The sequence below is a fragment of the Amblyomma americanum genome, chromosome 8 (genome assembly GCF_052857255.1).
Source record: "Amblyomma americanum isolate KBUSLIRL-KWMA chromosome 8, ASM5285725v1, whole genome shotgun sequence".
Lineage (NCBI taxonomy): Eukaryota > Metazoa > Arthropoda > Arachnida > Ixodida > Ixodidae > Amblyomma > Amblyomma americanum.
In genome coordinates, this window is record NC_135504.1 from 52371965 (window position 1) to 52395630 (window position 23666).

Consider the following 23666-nt stretch of genomic DNA (forward strand, 5'->3'; position numbering starts at 1 on the left):
AATGGGAAACAGTGCGTGAAAAGTGGCGCACGAGAACGCTGTTGCGCAACAAAATTTTGTGACTACTTGCCTGTTGTCGGAGGTCCGAATTTCAAGGGCGCTGCTGTAGCCGGCGTTTTTGAGAGCCCCGAGTGGATTTTGCTTTATAGAGAGTACACATACGTGAGAGAAAATAAATAGACAGTGAAAAAATCTTGTACTGTTCTTGACGTCTTGGCCGGAGCCGAAACTCGCCACACACTCGGCGAGTGAGGAATGCAGTACATAGGCCAAACAGACAATTCCTTCCGATTCAGATTTAGTAACTTTCCCTCAGTTCGTCCCCAACCTCCTTCTTTCAAAAATACTGCGCAATCGGGCATATACGAAAGCCATGGCACCCGCTCCAGTTTTCAGATGTGAGAGACCTACGAAAATTCTAAGCAATAAACAAAGCACACCTAGACTGCGTAATCAAAGGTCACTCCCGTTTTGCATGCCACAACTCATCCTCAGCTTCGCAAGCCACAACGAGACCGGTTTTCCTCGCATCGACGTCGTATGTCGGGCTCGCTTCGCTACGGTGTCGTAGGGCGCGTTCCAATACCTCCCAGTAGACGGCTACTTAGACGTCTAGCCGGACAGCCACCATCTTGGGACGCGTTAAAAAAGGGCTGCTGCTAGATGGAGGCGAAATGCTAGAGACCCGTGCACTGTGCGATGTCACTGCACGCTAAAGAACCTCAGGTGATCGAAATTTCCGGAGCCCTTAACTACGGCTTTCTCATAGCCTGAGTAGGTTTGGGATGTGAAACCCCCTAAATCAAACTAAATTTAACGTCATCCGCCCTCCTGAATTTCTGCCGGCCTCTGCTACTATTGCCTTCTCTTGGAATCCACTCCATAACCTTTAAGGACCAGCGTTTATCTTGTCTCCGTATTGCATGCCCTGCCGAAGTCCATTTCTTTCTCTTGATTTTGACTAGAATGTCATTAACACGCGTTTGTTCCCTCACCCACAATGCCCGCTTTCGATATCTTAACTTCTATCTTTCTATTAACTCTCTTCTCTCTTAGCTCTTAACTAAATTCATTTCCATAGGTCGCTGCGTTGCACTTAAGGTGAACGCTTTTTGTTAGCATAAAAGAATAAAAATTATCTTAAATTGTGGGGTTCAACTCCCTATGTGAAGCATGGGCTAACGCATTCCTATGGGCCACACCAACCGCTGTGAGACGCACCTGGCGACAGCAGCGCGACCCCATCCTGCTTGTGTACCAGATTATGTTGGCCCATAAAAATTATGAGATAACTGCGGCACCCGCATTGGAGGTATGCGTAAGCATTGACGCCTCCTTACCCCTTTTTGCCCCTCTTTCCCTCTGTTTGCTTAAATTAATCAAGTTCCATCATTGCCGATTTTGAGTTTTCAATCTTGGCGCCACACTTCGTTTTCCAATTTGGCGTCATGCTTCGCTCTGTTCACACTTCCGGTCTTTCAAATATGTTTTCAAATTTGGCGCCACTTCTGCTCCGGCCCCGCCCACTTTTGGACATTTTTAGCTCTAATTAATTAATTACCCCACATGCACCTCATGATTTCCCCCTGCGAGATTGTTTATGCTATATCTAATGCAGCCATTCTTTTTCTTATAGCTCAATTCACTCGAACGTTATCGTGATGACAAGCTCGTGATGACGCTAAACCGCTAACGTAGCCATACAGTGCTAGCGCATTAAAAAGTAATACTCGCGGACAGCTTTCTGGGGCCACAAAGGAAGCTGCGAGTGCAGGACATCGGCTTACAGAAGCGCGCTGTTTGCAAGCACTCACAAGCCGAAGACTCAAGCCTGTGAGCTGGCAGCGCGCAGCTGCCAATGCGTAGAAACTGGAAGGAAGCTTTCCCAGGGTATAGGTCTGCTTGGCATATAAAGCGCCAGCCTTGGAATTTCGGAAAAAATTCAGAACAGCAGACAGCGCATCTACTGCTTTTTTGCACATATATTTAGGTGTTATTGGTGATGATAGAACAGCTAAAGGTTAGAGCTTTGATAGCATTGTTCGAAACAATATAGTGGGACGTGTTCTTTCATATTATTTTTCGCATTTCTACTAGTTCGAATCACAAATTTTAATAAATACTATTCATGGTTCTTTCATTTTTGAGAAAGATTCGGTGGGCGGATGAGAATTAGATGTTTGTGGGGATCAGGTGGCCGCGGCTGGTTGATGAGGGGTTTATTTGGAGATATATGGAAGGTGCCATTGTTCGGCAGCGGGAGTAGTCAGGCTGATAATGATATTCAGATATGTCAGGTAAGAATGTTCGACAATATTTATCGTGTTTAAGGAACGTAAGTCGTAAAATTCTTTTAGCGCCAAACACTCCACAGTTTTTCAAAATTTAAAGGTGCGCCCCAGAGTCGCGGAGAAAAAAAAATTCGTAAGACAGCCTCATTCGATACTTGCTGTGTTAATAAGTTAGTTGGGAGTTTAATGACACAACAGCAACTAAGGCCAAAGAGCGCCAGAGAAATGTCTATTTAACTTTGTGTTGCCAGGAGCAAGGATGCGAGGAGTTCCCTTCCACCGTTATTTGCTTCGGTGCTCTGTTAGTGCCAAGGTATATCATTTCAATAAGTTATGCTGACCACAAAAATAAAAGCTTTAAATGGTGACAAATAATTCTCGAGTCAATTTGAATAATCAATGACATCGCAAATGGTACAATGGGATAATCCCCGAATAAAAGATAAGGATGAAATGGTATGTAGAATTCTTATAATTTTCCAAAATACCTGCGATGATGTGCAAAAAATATCAAGAACTGAAAGCGGGACACTGCAGTGCTGGCACGTCAGCGGCTGTGCTCCCAAAAACAATAAATTGTAAGTTAGGTGCATGTGTGTGCGATTTCTAGCCTGGCATCTGGCATAAAATCTGTTGATAGCAATCTTTCCATTAATATACACTTGCTGCTTTCTGGGAATTCCTTTTATGAGCCAATAACTCTTTCGAAACGGCGGAAATAAACCTGGCATACGTTTTCTAACCTTTGCCTTTCGCACGCAAAACATACCCATCACAACTTATATATCTTGATTTGTACCTCATTAGAAGGTTCCGAAAAAGCACTGTGAGCGAAAATGCTGCCTCTGCCACGAAGTTTGTGCGCACCTCTTTTACCACGAAATATTAATATTTCCACAGAACAAAATTCGTCTAATAATGTGTACGTAACATACAAAATAATAACAAAAATTAAGAATCGGAAACACACATTTGGATTCCCGCTCATCGATCACTCACCGGGCCACTGTAGTACAACGGTGGCTGCGCTGAACTCTCGTGGCTGAGTGGCTGGTGGACAGCCATACGCGTTGCAGGCATTCCAGGCGCAGTACTGGTCTTCTCTGTCAGAGCTGCACAACGAACATCTCACATAAGACTTCATCATGGTAACCGAAGCCACACACAATGAAGAAGCACATCTATCATTAATGTGCGCCGCTCGGGCGTATACTCCTTATGACTTCTCACTGGTTCTTTCTTTTCCATATGACCTGTAAAGACTGGGAAGATCTGGCGCGCCTTGCCCAGTAGTTCATTACCGGTACATATCGCTAGCCTTCCGCGTCCATTTGACGATTACTTGAAGGAGGTCCTCGCTCCAGTCAAATCTATTTATCCCTTCATAACAAGCATTATGTTCTACAGTCGAGAAATACCTGGCAATTGCTGTGAATTAGTCAGGAACGTCCAGTTAAAAAAATAACATGATTACTTCAAAAACATTACGAATGGGTGCACGGCGCACACTTCAACGTCAACAGATTTGCTGCCCGATTCTTTAAAAGATATACGTTTCTGCCCAATTAATCATTTTCTTTACAGTCCGAAGCTGCTTCCATAAGAAGACAGATAGAGGGTCCTTTAATAAAACAATGCATCACGTGAGAGAAGAAAAAGTTAAAGCTCCAAACAGCACATTATGTTCTGCCTTTAGAGAAAAGAGATCCTTTTGTGTGGCCACGAAATGGCTCTATCATTTTGTTCCATCCAGCAGATATTTCCACTGAGGCCGGCCTCACTAACTTCCAGAAAACAGCCCCAGCAGCTTAAATAGGAAGTTTTAAAAGTCACGTGCACATTTGTAGACTCCATGCCGCAAACGGTTTTGCTGAAATGCAGTCTGGAGACTTCTTGCGCAAGATCGTCGACAAGCGCTGTTCGAAAACTTCAGACACATTCCCAAAGCGTTATGTTCACAGCTGCAGGTTAAGCACCTCACCAATCGGCCAGAGAAGCTCATGTATTCGGTCACGTATAGCCTATACGTATATGCTTACATACCTGCCAATGGATGCAGTGTCCAGAGACCATTTTTCGCGCGCCCACTTGTCTCAATGCCTTCCTTGCCCTTCTCTAATTCTGCTTTGCCGACTGGGGGCGCGGCGTTCGGTTGCTTGAAGCTGGCGCTAAAACCACGATACAAGTGCACATTATATATCTCGTATCTTTCACTACCTCTGTGTCATTTACCACATAGACCACGATGTGCATGTGACACTGTAGTTCAAGGTTGCTGGTGGAGTCGGATATAAATTCCTTCTAGGAGACTTGCTACAATGTCGCCTGTCCAGCAAAGATTGACAAAACCTGCACTGAGATGTGCGGACGTCGAGATGGCCGTGACAGGCGTTAACCACGTGCAGGAATGACTCAGCTCCAATTGTAAATAGCCCTGAAATATGACACAAGATCGACTGGCCCACAGAAAACGCATGCCTCGGTTAAAGGTAACAGCTGTACATTGCCTCAGCAGCGTGAAGATACCAACTTTCCTCAGACGAGTGCCTTGTGATGCTCACTTCTTGAGCTTCGCTCCTAAACGATTACCGCAGTATGCGGATGTATAGAATGTAGCAAATGTCAATGTGCAAGCGGCATAAACGTCCTGGCTAGCTCTTTAAAGTGTTCTGTATAAAATTGTTCAGAAAGGATGTGCTACACCTAGCAGTCATTCATCTTGTTCTGAGCAAATTTATCAATTTTTCACAAAACGGGGACCTCGAGGGCGCTTCATCCACCATAGTTATGCAGCCAGGTTTTTGCTCCAGTATGTAAAGATAGCTTTTTTTTTAATTCCGAGTGTACTGTGCATCATCGAGATAGAAAGTGATTCCGCGATCTCATGGGCATTGATTAGAGAAATCGTGGGTTTTTAATGTTTTATATTTCCATTAACTGTGAAAATTAGCGCAAATTTTACACGTCTCTGTAAAAACGCTTACTGGCACAGTGGTCAGGGTATATAATAAAATTGTCTGTTGAGGCTTGAACAATGTATTCAGACTGAAAAATACTCGCTTTCAATGGAAACAAAATATGGCGAAGAAAGCGGTACCCTAGCCAGCAGCTTCTGATGTGTCGAAGCCTGAAAATTCAGACACACTGGGGCTGTCTTTCCATATCGTTATATTTCCTTCCGTATTATATTAGCCCTCATACGTGGAAGAATACTGCGTACAATGCAGGGTTTTTATGTGGATCAGTTGACGCGACCAGCATAGACGATATGTTTCACCCTGCGTGGTGCTCATGGTGATGAAAATTCAGGGAATTATGTATGCGCTCTTGTATTGATATTCCATGATCTCAACCACACTACAGCTGAGATAATTGCCGCACGCTACTCACTGAGAACTAAGCACTCACCCGACCATTGCAGTGGAAGTAGGGATGTCAATGGCTGGCTGGTCACTTGGGACTTTCCACCAGACGCGACGAAAGTATTCTATGCGGCGCAGTGGTCGTCCACATCGGCCGGGCTGCAGAAAGAGAATCTTACGTGAGCTTCCACCACTGAATTGCACGAACACTGACTACAAGCTGTACCGTGCTTTCTGTAGCACAATGGAACGTTGCGGGCACGAAATCTGCGGAGTGGCCCGTATCGTGTGAACTCTGAGAATACCTATATAATACTTTTGAAGCGAAAGGTTCACTACACTAGGCAAAAGCCAAGTGAGCGTCAAGTGTGGCTACAGGCCTTACCATATGTGCTCCGCCAGGGTTTCGCACCACTTGACTTTTGACCTTTCGATTTGCGGGCAGAGGACGGTAGAATAGGCCGCAGCGTTCATTGGGTGACCAACCTTTCGAGATCAACCATTAACTGCATGCCACCTGCCAGGGTGGTAGGGTGGGTGCGCTGCTAATGCAGTGTGCGGAACGCACTCACATTATAGACGCCAGGCCACGTCTGCTTCCCGATCAACCATAGCTTTTTCGCTCTCTAAACAGGTTCAGCAGTTGTTAAACCACAGCTAATTTTTTACATTTTCCTTTCTGAGCGCCGCCAGATTTCCACTTGGCTGTGTGCCAGCAGCGTTCTGATTGGCGGATTTTATACAGGCATCTACTGCGCATGCGCAGCACTGCCCAACATCACGCGAGCTCAATCAGCCTGCAGACAGTGAAAAGTTCTACAGGTCCTTGGCGCTCAAGGATATTAGTGAAAAGGTACATTTTATACTTTCTTTAGCACAGTACACGTGTCTTGCAGCATAAGGAATGATCAAATTAGCGGCTTTTGTCATTGAAATCTCACCTTAGATAAGGGAGTCTGGGAATAACACTGGTTACGTCTATCAACTCTGCCGGCATAAGTGGAAACGCCGTCCAAAAAAGAGAAAAAACTGAATGAAAATCAGTCCTAACGAAAATACGCGGTATCACTCTTTAGAAAAATGGTCTACAGACAGTTTATACACTGCATAGACTATTACCTTCCTACATATTCCTTTTTGTGTATTCATAATTTATAGACTGTTAGCTATAGATAATATTCTACTAAAAGTGTATGGCCATAGATCTATAGATTTGTATATATATACTGTCTATGGGATTTGTTTTGCCTATAGACTGTTCTTTGTGGTTTGTCTACAAAGAATTATAGATTTTATCGACACATGTTTATGGACAGTCTATAGACTGTATAAAGAAAATTTTGTGAAGGTTAAGAGCACGGCAAAAGATACGAGGTCATCTCCGCCAGTCTTCCCACCGGGCGTTGTTCCTATTTTGGCAACTACATGCTTAGCGCAAGAGCAGCCATTGTGTGCAGTCAGTGCCCCCTGTAGCTCACACCATGCACCGAAACAGTGGTGAAAAAAGGGTTACCTTGTGAACAGCTACCGCAAGCGTCTGCGGTGGTCTCCAGTGGTGGCTTGGTTGCTGGGTCAGTTGGCTCCCTGCTGAATGGGCACGGTTTCAAGCCCTGTAAGTCAAGGAAATAATGGGAAGATCTTTAGGGTTCCGGGGAGCTGGTTCTCCACGAGCACTCGTTTCCATAACTGACACCGCAAAGATTGACAACCTGACTACTGCAGCACGACTCGTGGCACTATTCTATCTTCGATCAGCTTAAATTTCTCTAGTTTAAATTAATTTGTCTAATTTAAAAGGGCTAGGAAGTTTTTTATGCAATGAATATATTAAGAAACTTCAATTTCCAGCTTTTTTTCCTAACATAACTGGCTGCTCATTATTCCAAGGCACACACCGAATGTTCGCAGCCGGCGGTACTCCAGACGAACGAATGTTAATGGGTTTACGGGGGTTCAACGTCCCAAAGCGGCTCAAGTTGTGAGGGCCTCCGCAGTGAAGGGCTCCGGAAATTTCGGCCTCCAGGGGTTCTAAGTTTAATGATAATGAGTAATAAATAATGATGTTATGTGCCGTTATGAAGAATGATGTCACACCGTTTTACTAAACCCAATTAGGAAATTAATTAGTGTAGTGAAAAAGATCCTAAGAGTAGGTTGTTACACCGCAATCTGACATCTGCTTCCCAATAAATATCCACAGAAACCTTGCGTAAAAATGACAGAAAACTGTATCTGATGTATAAATAACTAAAGGTTCTGGATTTAAAAGTACGTGGAGATCAAACGGCGGGAGTCTCGGAAAACAATTCAAATTTCAGAAACCACAGGATTTGTATTTGTATGAGCATTGCACTTATAAGAATTTATAATGTAACGCTCCTCAAGGTATTTCAGCCATCATTTGCATTTAATCTTTCAGTTTACTTCAATACGCGTGCCAGATTTTATTGCTCTATGTCAGATAATAAATTTCACATCTAATCCCCACTTCGCCCCAAATCATTAGCAGTTCTTGATTGCCTAAACTGAAGAAAAAAACTGCACTGAAACACGGGACGAGAAACAACACGAGAGCACTACGCGCCGACTAGCAACTCGTTTTTATTCCAGCTGTATATATCTCGATTCTGGCGAAATAAATAGCAGTTGCTTCTTTCATGTCCTGTGCTTCTGCGTTGTTTTGTTTTCTTAAGCATAATTCGACATTTGGCTAAAGTCTCTGCCTTAGCACCACTTAAACAAACCGGTTGAAAAGCAGTGAGTTTAAACTTAACCGTCTCTTACGGAACCTAAACGCTTTCTAAGGTATTAGAGATTGGTGGAAGTAGATGGTTTAAAAGCAGCGTTTGGGAAGTTGCCAAAGCCAGAAGGAAAGCAACTCGCTCATCCGGTTTTGGAGCGCATACTTCGCCGTAAGTAAACTAAGAAGTAAGGATGTACTCAAAATATAAGCTAGGAGATTCAGTGGGACTGCAGGTCAGCTAGGATTACGGAAAAGCGTGTACTGGACTTCGCAGACAGGTATTTTTCAACCTCAATTCCCCTCCCCTCACCATAGTGGCGTGCCAAAGGCTGCAGGACTGCCTCGAAAAAGTCAAGTCTGCATGCGTTGCAGGTACACGAGACGACGCAGTAGGCTTTGAATAACACTCCTGTACTTTCCCGCTGGTGCTTTCGGGGCTGCGAAAAGTGACCGAGAGTCAGGTTCCTTCGTTGCATAGTAGAACGGAAAAGGTACAGAGAAAAAAAAAACAAAGACGAAAAGAAGGACCCTTGCAACTCTCAAGGCGAGAACTGCGAATTTGCGAAAGAAGCGCTTGAAAAAGCGAACCAGATGCAGCTATCAAATTGAAGAAGTTTAAGCAACAAACAGCGTGTATTACGTCTGGAAACGAGATGCATGAAGCTATAGCTTGGTGCACAAACCTAAAAACTAGTTTCGAATTTTTTTGTCAATAGATTTACATTTTTCCCACTATGTTTTGCACACACGAGGTGCCACGGTGTCTCTAGTATTCCCTGTGATTTCTCAGTAAGGAAGTGGAAGACCTCAGAAGCCCGAAAAGGCAACAAAATAAAGTAGAAGTGTCGCAGATCTGGCCAGTTTCCGTACAGCAAACTAGACACCTAGAATTCACTTCTTGTCAGTTGATTTCTGAAGCTAGAACACATCACCGCCCAGTTCCGGTCAACAGTCACAGAGTGTCTACTGCTCTCGACATGATAATAACATCCATAGAGCGAAGAAATTAGTATGTGAATTTTCTCAGCTAATCCGGCATGTAAAAAGCGACAGCTGTCGGCGTTCTGTGTTCATTGGCGTTGGCAACTCTCTAGACTCCGATGATTTTGAGGAAAGGATGAGCGCATAACTGGCTCCCTGTGTCAGTGGACGCCTCAATCCCGGTTTCAGGTACATGGCGGTGGTAAGAGAGAGAGAGAGAGATGTGGGCTGCATGCATTAGCGCTGACAATGTTGACACACACGCGGCACTGCAGCCATAGGCCACGGCGTTCATTGGGTGACCAACCTCTCGCGATCAACCATTAATTTAACTGCCACCTGCCAGAGTGGCATGGTGGGTGCGTTGGCGGAATGGAGTATGTCGAACGCACTCAACTTTACAGACGGCAAGTCGCGTCTGCTTGCCCCGATACATGATAGCTTTCGCTCTTTAACCAGGTTCAGCAAAAGTTAAACCGCGGCTAATTTTTTTGTAGCGGTAGCTATATTACGGCAGCATTTCAAGCCTTCAGCGTGGCGGTGCCATGGCTACCGTGGGTAGAAGGCGTGTGTGGGTAGAAGGCTCTGGAGTAATTTGTACCACCTGCGTTTCTTTAAATCGCACTGACGAACCAGCGGACGGGTGGTTTTTTGCCTCTAGGCCTCAGAGACATGTCGCCGCATTGGCCGAGATTGCCGGTAAGCAAGTTAACGCAGCGCAGAGAATCATAAAGGCTGCACAAAATGCGCATATAGTTTTGAGCCTGACGAGGAAAAAAACGGATCCGTTGGTAAGGGATGCGCCTTCTATTAAGGTAGGTACATCATACTGTGAATACATGACAGGCATTGTTTGCTCCCTTGTGGTCGTAGGCGCTAGCACTTTGCGTCTTGAAACAAATTAACCGCGTCTTTTGCCAGCTGCACCCACCCTATGCCTGCGAACTTCTTAATCTCATCTGCCCACCTAAGCTTCTGCCGCACCCTGCTGCGCTTGCCTTCAGTTGGAATTCACGCCGTTACCCTTAAAGACGAGCGGTTATTTTGCCTTCGCCTAACAAGCCCTGCCCAAGCCAATTTCTTCCTCTTGATTTTGTCTAAAATGTCATAAACCTGCGTTTGTTCCCTCGCCCACTCTGCCGGCTCCGGTCTCTTAATGTTACACCTTTCATTTTTCTTTCCATGGCTTGCTGCATAGTCCTTAACCTAAGCTGAACGCTTTTTGTTAGCCTCTACGTTTCTGCCCCGTAGGTGAGTGCCGGTAAGGTGCTGCTGTTGTACACTTTTCATTTGAGGGACATTGATAAACTGCCATTCATGATCTGAGAGAACCTGCCATATGAGCTGCACCCCACTCTTTCTTATCGTTCTAGTTATTTCCTCTCATGATCCGGATCAGCTGCCACTACCTGCCCTAAGTAGACGTATTCCTCCACCACTTCCAGCACCTCGCTGCCTATTCTGAACTGCTGTTCCCTTGCTAGACTGTATACGCATCCCAGGAGGCTAATCTTCCACCGGACCCTAAAGGGCACCTACGCCCACAGAGTTACAGGCAGGAATGCAACTCTTCGGGCAGCTTAGTTCGCGTGTTGGAAAATAAATAGTATCCCTTGCACTTTGTGGCTCCCCAGATGCGTGTTATATGTGGCTTATGGTTTACGGAATGCAACTCTTCGGTAGGGGAGCGCGTCGGTTCTGTGCTGTTTTCCAAGAGAGGGAAGGGCTCACCATTCGCTCTCTCCTTCGGCGGAACAGTGTGTACGGGCTTGGACATGTTGTTCGAACTCCGCTGGCTCGAGCGACGCCACGTTTCACCAAGCTGTGTCGGTTTGCACGCCTTTCCTGGCCAGGTATTGGAGTACACTTGGGGTACTTGGTGCCTCCGACGGCTGTTTCCGTGACGACGAAAAAGCTGCGCCCGTCACCTGGGCTGCAAGAGTGCCTGATGTGCAGACAAACCTCAAAAGTGTCTCTGTATTGCTTTGTCGTTGTCATAAACATGCAATACTGTGAGACCTGTATAGTACCCATCCCTATGAAAAACTATTACCATTAAAAAGTAGCACGTCGTTTATTCCTATGCGCTTGCACTAACATCATTACGGTAAAGCATAGTTTAAGTTTGCGTACAAGAGAGAATTTCAAACAAGTACCATCTGAACCATGGAGAGTGTAGCCTATTTTAAACATATCAGATGATTTTACATGCCGCATGCTAGAGAGACAGACAGAGAACATAAAAGTATGCGCTTCGCCCTATCACGTCTTAGATGTAAATAAATACGTTGTGCTCAATAACGCCTCCTTTAACCCGAACGTCAGTTTGCAGCATGGTAGCTTCAGATGCTTATGCGCCCTTTAAACCAACACAACACAAGATTAATCCGGCCAAGGTAGGATTCAGGAAGTGTTAAAGAGGCCTAAATAGCCCGAGAATGCATCGCCTTCAAATCAAGCATTCTGAAACGACATAAAGACGACCTTGCTTGTCACCATTTGAAACTCTTTTGCAAAATGTGCTGCTGCCGTGTTGTTGCTGGGAAAATAGTGACCTGCCAGATACCCTCACTTGGCATGTACGGGCTGGCACGGAAAAAAGGAATGCCCCACAGCGGAATTATGAGCGAACTTACCCATGAAGAATTAGCCGCTGGTGTCAGACTTTTTCTACAACCAATGACTTAGTGCGCAGGTACCACATCGAAAGAAGTGTCACTACCCTAAAAGCAAGAAACATTTGTTTGCGTTTACATTATAATATGAAAGCGATATCACCTGCTCTAATCACAACCTTTGGGTAGACTTCAGTGGCCCCGCCTTACAGAAAAGCATAGCGCTCCTTATTCAATGTTGCAAATGGCGTTTATGTGACGCACAGCACAAGAGTAAGAAGTACTTTTGCGTTTAAACGCGCTCCATTCAATTTAACTGCTTTTTACAGTTTACAGAACAACACTTTAATGACTATAGAGTAAGAGCTGCGCACCTCCCAGCGTACATCTAGCATTTCCTCCAAATCACTGCCCACTGTTCCCAGATCACTTTTCTGGTTTCGCTAAAGCTCAGCCTTCCACGAAACAAACTGTACGTACTTCATGTGGCATCGTAAACTCGCAGTACACTTCTCATGGATGTGTTGCGCACAGAGTACACAAACTTTGTCACATATTTCATAGCAATCAAGAGCCACAGTCCCGCCGAGTTCTGTTTATATAACGTTCTGGCAAACCCGTTCATGCTTGCTTCTGTGTGCAGCTCAATGCGCGCCTTAGAAACCACACAACTGAACTGTGATTGCCCCAGTCAATGCGGTATTCTGTGTATGCGTCGAGGAACGTAACTTCTTTTAACTGCTGATCCCGCCCAAGCTCTTGATCATGAGCGAACGCACTTCCTCTCATAGAATCCTGGTCATAGTGCTTGTTGCTCACCACTTCAGAGCATCCCTATCCCTATGTTTTTTGGACGTCATAGAAATGCAGGCCTCTCGCGACCGCTGGTCAACAAGAATTTCTTCCTTTGAGTTTGCCGTTCTCACACAGCAGACTCCTTTCCTTTCGTTAATATACACTGTTATGGATTCGCTTTTAAACTTTCTTGAAGTAACTTCCGGTCTTCTATCGTGCTTGTGTAGCACATCTTGAACATCATCTTGAATTCTCCTTTAAATTTTTTCCAAGCAACAAGACTTTCTGCGATGGCCCAAAGAAAAAATCGAGCTGGCCCCTTAACATGCAACGGAGCGGTTTTTAGTCAGAATCGATGATCCGCACATTGGCAGGCCACTAAAAATTGTCATTGTGGCGACGCTCTAAAGCAAACTAGGTTCCGTGCGTGAAGCACCCACAATCCCCAAGTCCAAAGAGAACCTTTCTTAAATCGGCCATTACGTGGAACGTCTCGCTTTCCTTCTCAATGACCTCTACGAGTTCCTTGCTCCGTTCTAGCACAAGTGTAGCTCTGTTTGGAACAGCCGTCTTCCAGTGCAGGTGTGCATCACGTGACCACTACACCAGTGGTCCTAAACAGTTCTCGCTGAATCTCGCGTTACACTGTCGTAACGGAACTGTGAATTTCTTATAGTTGCTATTAGTTCCGGTTCTGGCTGCGCCTTAGTGGGAAGCACATGCATGACGTCACACTCTGGCCTCTGAAGCGTAGGCGATGACATGCGGTACGATTTTTACCGACACACGTGGGCGCTAAAAGTTTTGCTCTTTCACAAATTAGGTGTTAACTGCAGCAGGTCTCTGTGTGAATGCAATACCTAATACAGCTATTACCTGTCACCCCAGTACTTATTGTAGCTTGAGAAGCAGCCGCTGAAGAAACAAGCTGAATGATTTGGTGTGTGCACCCAAAGAATGGCACAGACTGAGCAGGTGCTAAATTGTGCAGGAGACTCGCAGGAGGGGCGGATACAGTTACGGTTCTTTCTTGCACCAGGAATGACCGCACTCCTGTTTATAAGCCGTGCCTGACTCAGTAGAATAAGAAATGAGAACTTACCCCTGCCTGAAGAAGATGTTCAGCGTGCCGAAAGCGCTGCCTTCGGTACCGGGATGAAGTCGGCATCGGTGCACGGTGCCCAGAAGAGCGCCGACTGCGAGAAAGCATCGAAAGATATTTGCGTCTACATGGCAGTATAATTGCCTATTTCCTCTCACCTACCATTAGCCAGCGTGGAGTTAAATTTCTTCCTAAAAATTAGAGCTGTCACTTTTCTGTGGTACGCCATTAATTATGGCTAAGCGCGTTCAAATATAAAGAAAAATGTGGGACGGCGGAGAGGCACCGGCGTATAAATGCTGGAAACTACAGAATGCTGCCTAGCTGCTGCTCCGGAAATCAGTCGCAGTTGATAGCTGCTTACTGGTATGCGTGATGGCAGATAGAGGGCTATGATGATCCCGGGTGGTTGATGTAAGTTTTCTCTTGAGCGTTACCTCTTACTCATAACGTTTCTTGATTTCTTGGACTCTGCTACCAGCTCTCTCTGGTCGTATTCTGTACGACATATGGTCACTGTACGACATATGTACATCACTGTACGACATATGGTCATATAGGGCTAAAGTGGTTGGGCCGAAGGTCGTTCAAGGCCATTCTCCAGCCCACGCGACGACTGATTTACCTAACGTAGTGAACTTTTCGCTTCAATAATTGCTATATATTGGCCCTTGCAACACTGCCATAATATGGTTTGTTTGCCGCTCGTCCATTTCAACTGACGACGAGTAAACACGTGGGCCAGTCACCTCAACTGATGCGTCAGCCGTGGTCACCCATCTCGGCTGCAAGTGTGCCTTGAGTCCGGCTGTCGCTATCGGAGCCAAACCCACGTGTCGAATGCGTCTCATTCCAGGCCACCGCAGCTCTTTTTGCGCCGGCGCCAGTGACGTGGGTGGCTCTGAAAAGAAAGGCAAAAACGAAAAGTTGGTTCATCCCATTAGCGCAAATAGAAAAGCTCTTCGTGCCACTGCAAGCAAGAAAATCGTGCATCGTGTGAAATGTAATGGCACGAATAGAGCGTGCCTTAAACCCTTAAATGTGTTTCACCTAAGACTTGTAAAAAAAGACAGGCATTTTGAGTTAATAATAACAATAATATTCAGATTCGGGGGAAAGGAAACGGCGCAGTATCTGTCTCATATATCATTGGACACCTGAACCGCGCTGTAAAGGAAGGGATAAAGGAGGGAGTGAAAGAAGAAAGGAAGAAAGACGTGCCATAGTGGAGGGCTCCGGAATAATTTCGACCACCTGGGGACCACCTGGGGATCTTTAACGTGCACTCACATCGCGCAGCACACGGGCGCCTTAGTGTTTTTTCTCCATAAAAACGCAGCCGCCGCGGTCGGGTTCGAACCCAGGAACTCCGGATCAGTAGCCAAGCGCCCTAACCACTGAGCCACCGCGGCGGGTCTTTTTGAGTTAGGAGGGCGCTTTTATGGCATAGCTTTGTCAGCGTGCTAGTATATGTAAGAACACAGCTAAGATATGCTAAATAACCAGCTGGTACAATTATAATGAATAGTTAACTTTTTACCTATTACTGTTAGGGTCTAATTATCGACAGGCGTCTGGCCCACCGTGAGTGATGCCCATATCAGTTTCTAGAATTTAGAAAACGTGGTTACACTGGGCGCTTTCGCCCAACAAGCTATGACTATATGGCCCCACAATACATGTGCTTTCGAGAAGCTTGCACGCAAAGCAACTTTTCCAGTGCGTGTAACTCTTCGAAACAGCGAAACCTGGTTGGGCCACAGCGGAGAGAGATCCGCGTTTCCGAAATTCTAAAAACTGGTATGGATATTTCTTACGGTGGGCTGGACGCCTTTCATAATTAAGGAGCCTAACAGTAATAGTAAAAAAGTTCAACATTAGTTAACCAGCTCATAGATTAGCACATATTCTGATGCATTACGCTGCTGACAATGCTATGCCGAAAAAAAGCGCACTCCGAACTCAAATTAGCTTATTTTTAAAATTTGTGTGCAGTCTGAGGTGAAACATCCTGTATACGCATGGCAAGTAGGAGGTACCTCTGAAACCCGAGAACAATATTTTCTGGTAGCCTACCTGGAGGGTAGGTAACAATTCAAAAGTAGCGTACCGTTACTTCGTATGCACCTGCACCAAGAACGGGCATGCGCTGTGCAATGTGCCCCGATTACTAAACAGCAGGGGGCTCGAATGAACCGGGACACAACCATGGTGCCTCTTTCCCTTTTCCTTCTTTCAATTCTACCTTCATCCCTTCTCTGTTTCCAAGGGAAGGAGAGAGAATGTATTTCATTTTTTGACGGCCAAGGTATTGCGTCATGACAGGCAAGGTACATTACGTAGTTTGTATTAAGTGGCATCGCGTATATAGTTTGCTACAGTTTATCGCAACATTAGTCCGACAATTTCTAGTACGGTATATCTGCAACTCCATTTTTCATGAGCGACATTAACTGCGATCATGTCAAAGCAAGTCGTCGTACTGCAGAACATAAGTTTCCATCAAAAAGCCGTCCAGAGGCAGAGGTGGCCTTTACATTTTACCACCATTTCACATTCCTGACTGGCGACAAAATTCTGCCCCTGCGAGGACCAAAACCCTACACAAGAGCCGGAGTGTTTCAGTGCCGGAAATACTGTTCTTCACGCTCTCTTTCATTATCAATGCGCAATGAGGAAGACAGCTTCTTCCAATTTCCCTTGGTCCATCGCTGTTCCGAAATTGGCGCTTTTTACAAGCGAACGTGCAGATCACTTGTGGTCACCCACTTTCCGTACTGCCCCGTGCTATATCTAGTACCCTTTGGAGAGCACTCCTGATGACCAACCATTTTAAGCTCTACTGCTCATATGAATTGTGGTACACTAGGTATTGCCAAGGAGAATGTATGTCAGACGAAATTTCCACCATCCTAACTTTCATTCATATCTTCTCCTTTACGCTTAGGGTTTAGGGGTGTTTAACCTCCCAAGGCAACTAGGGCTAACAGATGCCGTAGTGAAGGGCTCCGGAAATTTCGACCACCTGGGGTTCTTTAACGTGCACTGACGGCGCACAGTACACGGGCCTCTAGAATTTCGCCTCCATCAAAATTCTAGAGGCCCATGTACTGTGCGATGTCAGTGCAGGTTGAGGAACCCTCAGGTGGTCAAAATTTCCACTACGGCGTCCCCATAGCCTGAGTCACTATGGGACGTTAAACACCCTAAAACCTACACCTAAAGCACACGATGTGAATGAAAGTTAGGATGGTTTGCTTTAGACTTGGGCACACTTCAACAGCTTATACGATCAAGACTCATCAGCACACTGCGTGATGTGAAGAGTAGCTGACTAATACAGACAAACGAGCTCTGGGAATGTTCGAGCCAACGACAAGAGTGGACGAAATCTCTCTTCCTCTAAAGGTGCTATGGCACGAACATTTTCTGCTCGTCACCCAACAGTCACGCCTCTTCTTTCAAAAGCAATGACATCAGAGACCCAATGTGCAACCTCTTCCGCATGTGAGCCACATGCTCACCTATGCAAACTTGCCGAGTTGCTGCGCGGGCTGCCGTGGATGGCATGCTTGGACATGTTCTTCGTTCTGAGCAGAATGGAGCCTCTGTGCGTGTATGCGTCGAAGTCGCCATGACGGGTGTGGAGATTCACCAGGCGCCTTTGCTGCCTGTTTCCATGACAACCAAGAAAAGGCATCCTCGAACACTTCAAGCCCTGCAGGTGAGCAGGAATGAATTAGTGCGTCTGTAAGCACAGTAATTTGCCCGTGTTGAAGAAACCGAAACATACTACTACTAGCGGCCGACAAGTGTTTTGTAAGGCAGTATTTCCGCGATGACACAACAGATAACGTCGCCAGATTTGGCGTAAAGTCTTCAACCTAAACGCTTTCAACCGAACGCTAAACGCTTTCAGCCGAAAGACCCACTTGAAGGCCTTTACCCTAAAGGCATTTGCGAGATTAGTTAACTAGCAGCCCACAATGAGACACAAATGCTTCCGCATTCACCGCACGCAAGTAGTCTCACGTGTCCTCCGTAATTTTAGCGTCCACTAACATCACACAAGGCGTCCGTGGTCTGTGCCATCGCAAAGCGGCCAAAATTATTCTGGAGACCACAGCTGCGGCATCGCTTTCTCTCTTACTTCAGAAATAAAACATCCCTCAGAAATTAAAATTCTGATGGTGCTTAAGTCTGCTTACGTGCAGGAATGCGAAAACATGGAAATTTCTAATACGCGGGCTTTTTTTTTCCTTGGCGCCTGTGGGCACTGCATGTTTTCTAATGTTTTTAACTTTCTGTTTATTTTGTTTATTTTCGTTTTATTTTTGTTCCTGTGTTTTTTCTTTCTCTATAATTTTTAATTAGATTTTTTAATTTGTGTTTATTTTTTGCTATTTTAAAATGAAATTTTTTCAACTGTTATTATTCACTTTTATTTATATTTACCTAAAAATTTTTAGTTGTTATTATATCTAACTTTTTATTTTCATATCTTTTACTAATTACAAATTAATGACTAATTTACTAAATAATAATTGCCAGTTACTAAGTAATTGGTAAGAGTATGTGGGCTACAACATTTATGCTATTGATGACGTCATAGCGTGATATTTCGCGGACCCGCCATGGTGGCTCAGTGGCTAGAGCGCTCGACTACTGATCCAGGGTACCCGGGTTCAAAACCGACCGCGGCGGCTGCGTTTTGATGGAGGAAAAACGCTAAGGCGCTAGTGTGCTGTGCGATGTCGGTGCACGGTAAAGATCCCCAGGTGGTCGAAATGATTCCTGAGCCCCCACTACGGCACCTCTTTTTCCCTTCCTTCTTTCACTCCCTCCTCTATCCCTTCCCTTACGGCACGGTTCAGGTGTCCAGCGATATATCGAGACAGATACTGCGCCATATCTTTGCCCAAAAACCAACCAACTAACAACGGACGGACAGACGACGAGCCGTTAAATGTTTTCGCCTCAAAACCGCGACTTCTTCCGCTGTAAGCCACATTTGCCCTGAGAGCCAGATACTCACCAAGATCAGTTTGCCGAGTTGCTGCGGACTGCCGTGGCAGGCACGCCTGGACATGTTATTCGTACTGAGAAGGGAGTGATGGAGCGGCGTGAGAATGCGTCACACGCGGAAGAAGGAGCCAGCGCCACGGAGATCCACCACGCGACTCTGGTGGCAGTTTCCACGGGATCCACCTCCGCTGGCCTGCAGGCGGGCAGGAATGAATGAGTGCGTTTTTGTGGCATAGTAATTTGGCTGCGTCGATTGGTGAACAGCACGAAAACGGAACACAGGTCCCCGTTTTATGTGCCATCCTTGTGAAGTATGCAATGCCCCTTGCATAATAGACTTGCGTAATGTAACACCCCGAATACCGGGGACCTTTATGGTACTCAACTGAGGTGAAGTGAAGTAGGTGACAGGGAAAGGGGGGGAGGGGGGTGACCATTAATGCCGATAGTCTGCTGCGTAGGCAATGTACATGTTGTAAATGGTTGTGGTGGAGGTGGTGGTGGCAGTATATAGATCGTAATGGTGGTAAATGCTGGTACCGACACACAGGATGTGAGCAACGGCATATCAGAAGGCTCGACATTAACCTGAAACTGTGTCCTCTTGCTGAGCAACAGAGCTCCCTTGCTACTCAGCCACCGCGGTGGGCATAGGCAGAATAGTACAAAAGAAGCATGTGCAGTGCTGTGCGATTACACCGATTACTAAAAAGCAAGGGGCCCAAATTAACCGGGAACCTTAAACCAAAACCATGACGCCCTGTTTTCCTTCTTTTACTCCTACTTTCATCCCTTCCTTCAAGGTGCGGTTCATGTGTCCACTGCGAGGTGCTACATGGTTACTGCTGCGAGTTTTATTTTCTTATAATCTCTTTGTTGTTACTACTGAGACAAAATTGTCTCTCTTGGTAGGCACCCCAACTTAATGTGCATAATTGGGCGAAAGGCGTGAAAACAATAAGAGGAGGGATTACAGCTACTGGTTGGGGGATACGTGTGTGTGTTGGGTTTAATGACAAGCCAAAGGCTATCTTGCCCCAAACGAGAGATTTGATGTTTGATTTTTGAATAAGCTTGCATAAGACATTTTTTTTATATTATAACCTGTTTAGGTGCACTGTTTATATGAAACTAAAGAACACGAAATTTCGACATGTGCATTATCTCCTGGGAGCAGGAGGGGGTGGAAAATCTGTTGATGGTGAAACTGCTAAGTGGATTTTTCCTGTTTCTCGAGTTTCGTACATGATAGCAAAATGTGGTTTATCGTGAGCTAATCTCAACGTCCTTCCACATCGATTTACTTCACCATGTAATATTAGGTTACATTCTGTTCCATACATCAGGTGCAACGCCATCAAAGGTACGGATGAAGTCCGCATGAAAAAGTAGAGGAAGAGGTATTACTCGGCGCTTATTCCGTGGCCCATTGATCTACGGCACTATAAGGCAACAGCTTGTCGTCAGCAATAACAGTGCATTTAATAATGCTCATGACGAATGTATCATGTAATAAGCTTGCAGGCAAATAATTTAGTATGTTTCGCTCGCCACAAGGAACGCACTACATTTTGGTCGCGGATGTAGGCAGCTCAAACAAGAACGCTAGATATGACAGCGTTGCACATGATGAATGAAATGGAGTATAGACAACATATATGCGCCACTTTCACGTAGCACCAGCTGTCCTGAATGGTGGGCAGATTGCCTGCAGTTTTATCTAGAGCCACATCAGGCATTTCAGCTGTGCACTGCTGTTGCCGAAAGGCATTCTAAGGCAGCCATGCAACAATGTCCGGTGCACCCCAGTTAAGTTTCCCGACTCTAACACGTATCACTGATTTTCAAAATCGGTTACAGGTGAAATAAAGCGCAGTAGCAGTCTCTATCTAGGTGCACGCCTAAGCGCTCCATTAAGAAAGGGAATTATGAATGAGTGAGAGAAGGAACGAACATTAGCACCTTAATGGAGGCTTTCAATTCGTGTCTAATACCTGGGGTTTAGTTACACCCTCAGAGCTAATGGCTAACCTGATAATATTGATAAGCAAATCCCAATAATGAAGAAAATATATACACAATCAGTGCAGCAGAAATGCCTTAAGGTGGTTTTTCTTATAACTGTGTCCGGCAACCCTGGAAATACCATGCCGCAAAAGCCATATTTTTACATCAAAAAATGGTATTTTTAAAATTACTTAAAATCTTCGCTGTAACACCCGGTATAGGGTATGTGTAGGGGCGCAGCTGTGAGTATATGCGTATGCGAAGTCTACCTCATACATGGCGATGCCAGGCGCACGGTCACACAGTGTCACTCGTACATCTGCACAAGGCAAGAGTTCGGTATGAAAGTGACAGGTTTCGCAGCGCTCCGGAAAACGCGAAATGAGGACGGCTACACGATGCTATCGAAGTTCATACAGGTCCACAGAACCATCGGGAAGACAATAAGAATGAAAACACGATGCTTTGAATACAAAAACAAAACGAAGCTTACTAATTACTACTTCGCCGAGCTGATGAAAACATCACTGCCATATTACCTTTACCGCTCGTTCACTTTCACTGGCGACGAGTAGAAACGTCGGGTAGAAACGTTAATCCTCAAAACAATTTTAGACCCTCTATGAACTATAATGTCTATATACTCTATAGAACACGTGGGGCAGTCACTTAACCCATACAAAATTTTTAAACAGTCTATAGACTGTCCAGAGACTCTATTCGTTCTATAAACAAACCTTAGAGATCAGTCTATAGGCAATACAAATCCCAGATGCGGTCTATAGACAATCTATGGATATATGGCCATTCAGCTACTGGCTGGAGTTCAAGTGCGTGTGTTGGGTTTAATGACACATAAGCCAAAGGCTATCATGCGCCGAACGTGAGGTTTAATGTTTGATTTAATCTTTGATACACTTTTAGTGGTATTTTGTCTATAGACTACGAATAGAGAAAAAGAAATCTCTGTAGGAAGGAAATGGAGTCTATAAGAAGTCTATAGACTGTATATAGACCATTTCTGTAAGAGAACAACTGATGCGTCAGTCGTGCTCACCCATCCCCGCTTTAAGACCGCCTCGAGTTGGGTCGCTGCAGAGGACTGCCTTGCACCCACGTGAAGACTGCACTTCCATGCATGTTTTCCATTCGAGGGCACCGCCGCTGCTGCTCCTCCGAGGCCGTCACAGCTGGCGGTGTCGCCGCTGGAGAAAAAGACAAAAGCGAAAGCTGACTCGTCTCATCAGCACAGCAGCTATAAAAGCTGTTCGGGTGCCTGCTCAGCCGTATCCTCCATTATGTGCAAGATAATGAGAAGCAGTTAGAGAATTTGGCAAACGTGCATATACACATCTCATGTAGGAGACGGCTGTGAAGCCAAAGCACCACGCTCTGCTTGGTTTAGTTTGATTTATGGGGGTTTAACGTCCGAAATCGACTAGGCCATGAGAGACGCCGTAGGAAAGGGCTCCGGAAATTTCGACCACTCAGAATTCTTTAATGTGCACTGACATCGCACAGTACGAGTACACGGGCCTCTAGAATTTCGTCGAAGGCGAAATTTGCCCGCCTCGGCTGAATCGAGCCCACATCCTTCGGGCCAGCAGCCGAGCGCAATAACCACTTAGGCGCCACGGCGGCTGTGCTATCTTTATGGACACATACACCAAAGACAAATATGCCTCATACGCGAGATTTATTGTGTTTGCAGATTGAACAAGCTTGTATGAAACTTTGCGTATTATAGCCTTTTTATGTGCACTGCGTTTCAGGAACTAAAAAACACGAAATTAGACGGATGCGGTTTACCGTGAGCTCATCTGCACATACGTCACACATTGATTTACCTTACCACGCAAGCTTTGATTAGGTAGCATCGATGCGCCACTCTCACGCAGCACCGGATATGGCGATATGGCGGGCAGATTGCCCGCCATTTTTATCTATAGGCACATCAGGCATTTCATCCGTGCACTGCTCCTGCCCGGCGAATAGGCCGAAAAACATCGTAAGACAGCCACGCAGCAAGCAGTGCGTGGTGCTGCACCCCAGTTGAGTTCATGACTGTACATAACAGGTATTAGCGATGTTGAACGTTGGTAACAGGTGAAGAAAAGGCGCAGTAACAGTCTCGGTGAACACCTGAATAATGTCTATAGGTGAAGACCTTAACCGCTCCGTTAAGGAAGCATGAAGCAATGAAAGCAGTTAAAGCACCTTAGTGGAGGCTTTCCATTCTCTTCGACTACCAGGGGTTTAATTACACCCTCAGGGTTAACAGGAAAACAGAAGGGAGGGGACTGAAGAACCTAAACAGACCGACATGAAAATACCATTAAACAAAAAAATTAGACGATCGATGTGGGAGAAATGCGCTAGGCAAATTCTTTCAAGAGCGTTAGCTCTTACTCGTCACGTTTCTCGGTTTCTTGGGGTCTGCTACCACCTGCTTTCGGCGCGAATTTTTCGAAGTCCAAGGATTACCAGATGGCGGCTCCCGCAGTAAATTGATATAGCAACCCAATTGGTGATTGATTATTGAAGTCATTTATGTACAAAATTGTTGATTGATTGGTGCCATCACTGATAATGCACGAAGTGAAATTCATATTTCCATTGGTATACGTCACTTTAATCTAATTTATATCAATTCTAGTAAACCAAACCGCTAATGCTCGTTAATTACTTCAACATCTTGGAGACGGTGGCAGCAAATTTTTTCATATTGCTTTTAATTGTGTTTAT

The 23666-nt window shown here is 45.4% G+C and overlaps 1 protein-coding gene across 1 annotated transcript; it reads right to left on the reverse strand.

Annotated features, from left to right (window-relative positions):
* Positions 1-14644: 14644 nt before the first annotated feature.
* LOC144100322 (uncharacterized) lies at positions 14645-19101 on the reverse strand. The gene is made up of 3 exons (XM_077633302.1): positions 18925-19101; positions 17414-17607; positions 14645-14790 (listed from the first exon to the last, which is right to left on the reverse strand). The coding sequence occupies exons 1-3, from the start codon at positions 18976-18978 to the stop codon at positions 14652-14654; spliced, it is 387 nt and encodes a 128-aa protein (XP_077489428.1). The 5' UTR covers positions 18979-19101; the 3' UTR covers positions 14645-14651.
* Between the last annotated feature and the right edge of the window lie 4565 nt (positions 19102-23666).

Coding starts and splice junctions, on each gene's coding strand:
- LOC144100322 (XM_077633302.1), bottom strand. CDS start 18,978: ATGTCCAGGCGTGCCTGCCACGGCAGTCCGCAGCAACTCGGCAAACTG. Junction 17,608..18,924: donor AACTCGGCAAACTGATCTTG/GTGAGTATCTGG, acceptor GCTCACCTGCAG/GGCTTGAAGTGTTCGAGGAT. Junction 14,791..17,413: donor AACTCGGCAAGTTTGCATAG/GTGAGCATGTGG, acceptor CTTTCTTTTCAG/AGCCACCCACGTCACTGGCG.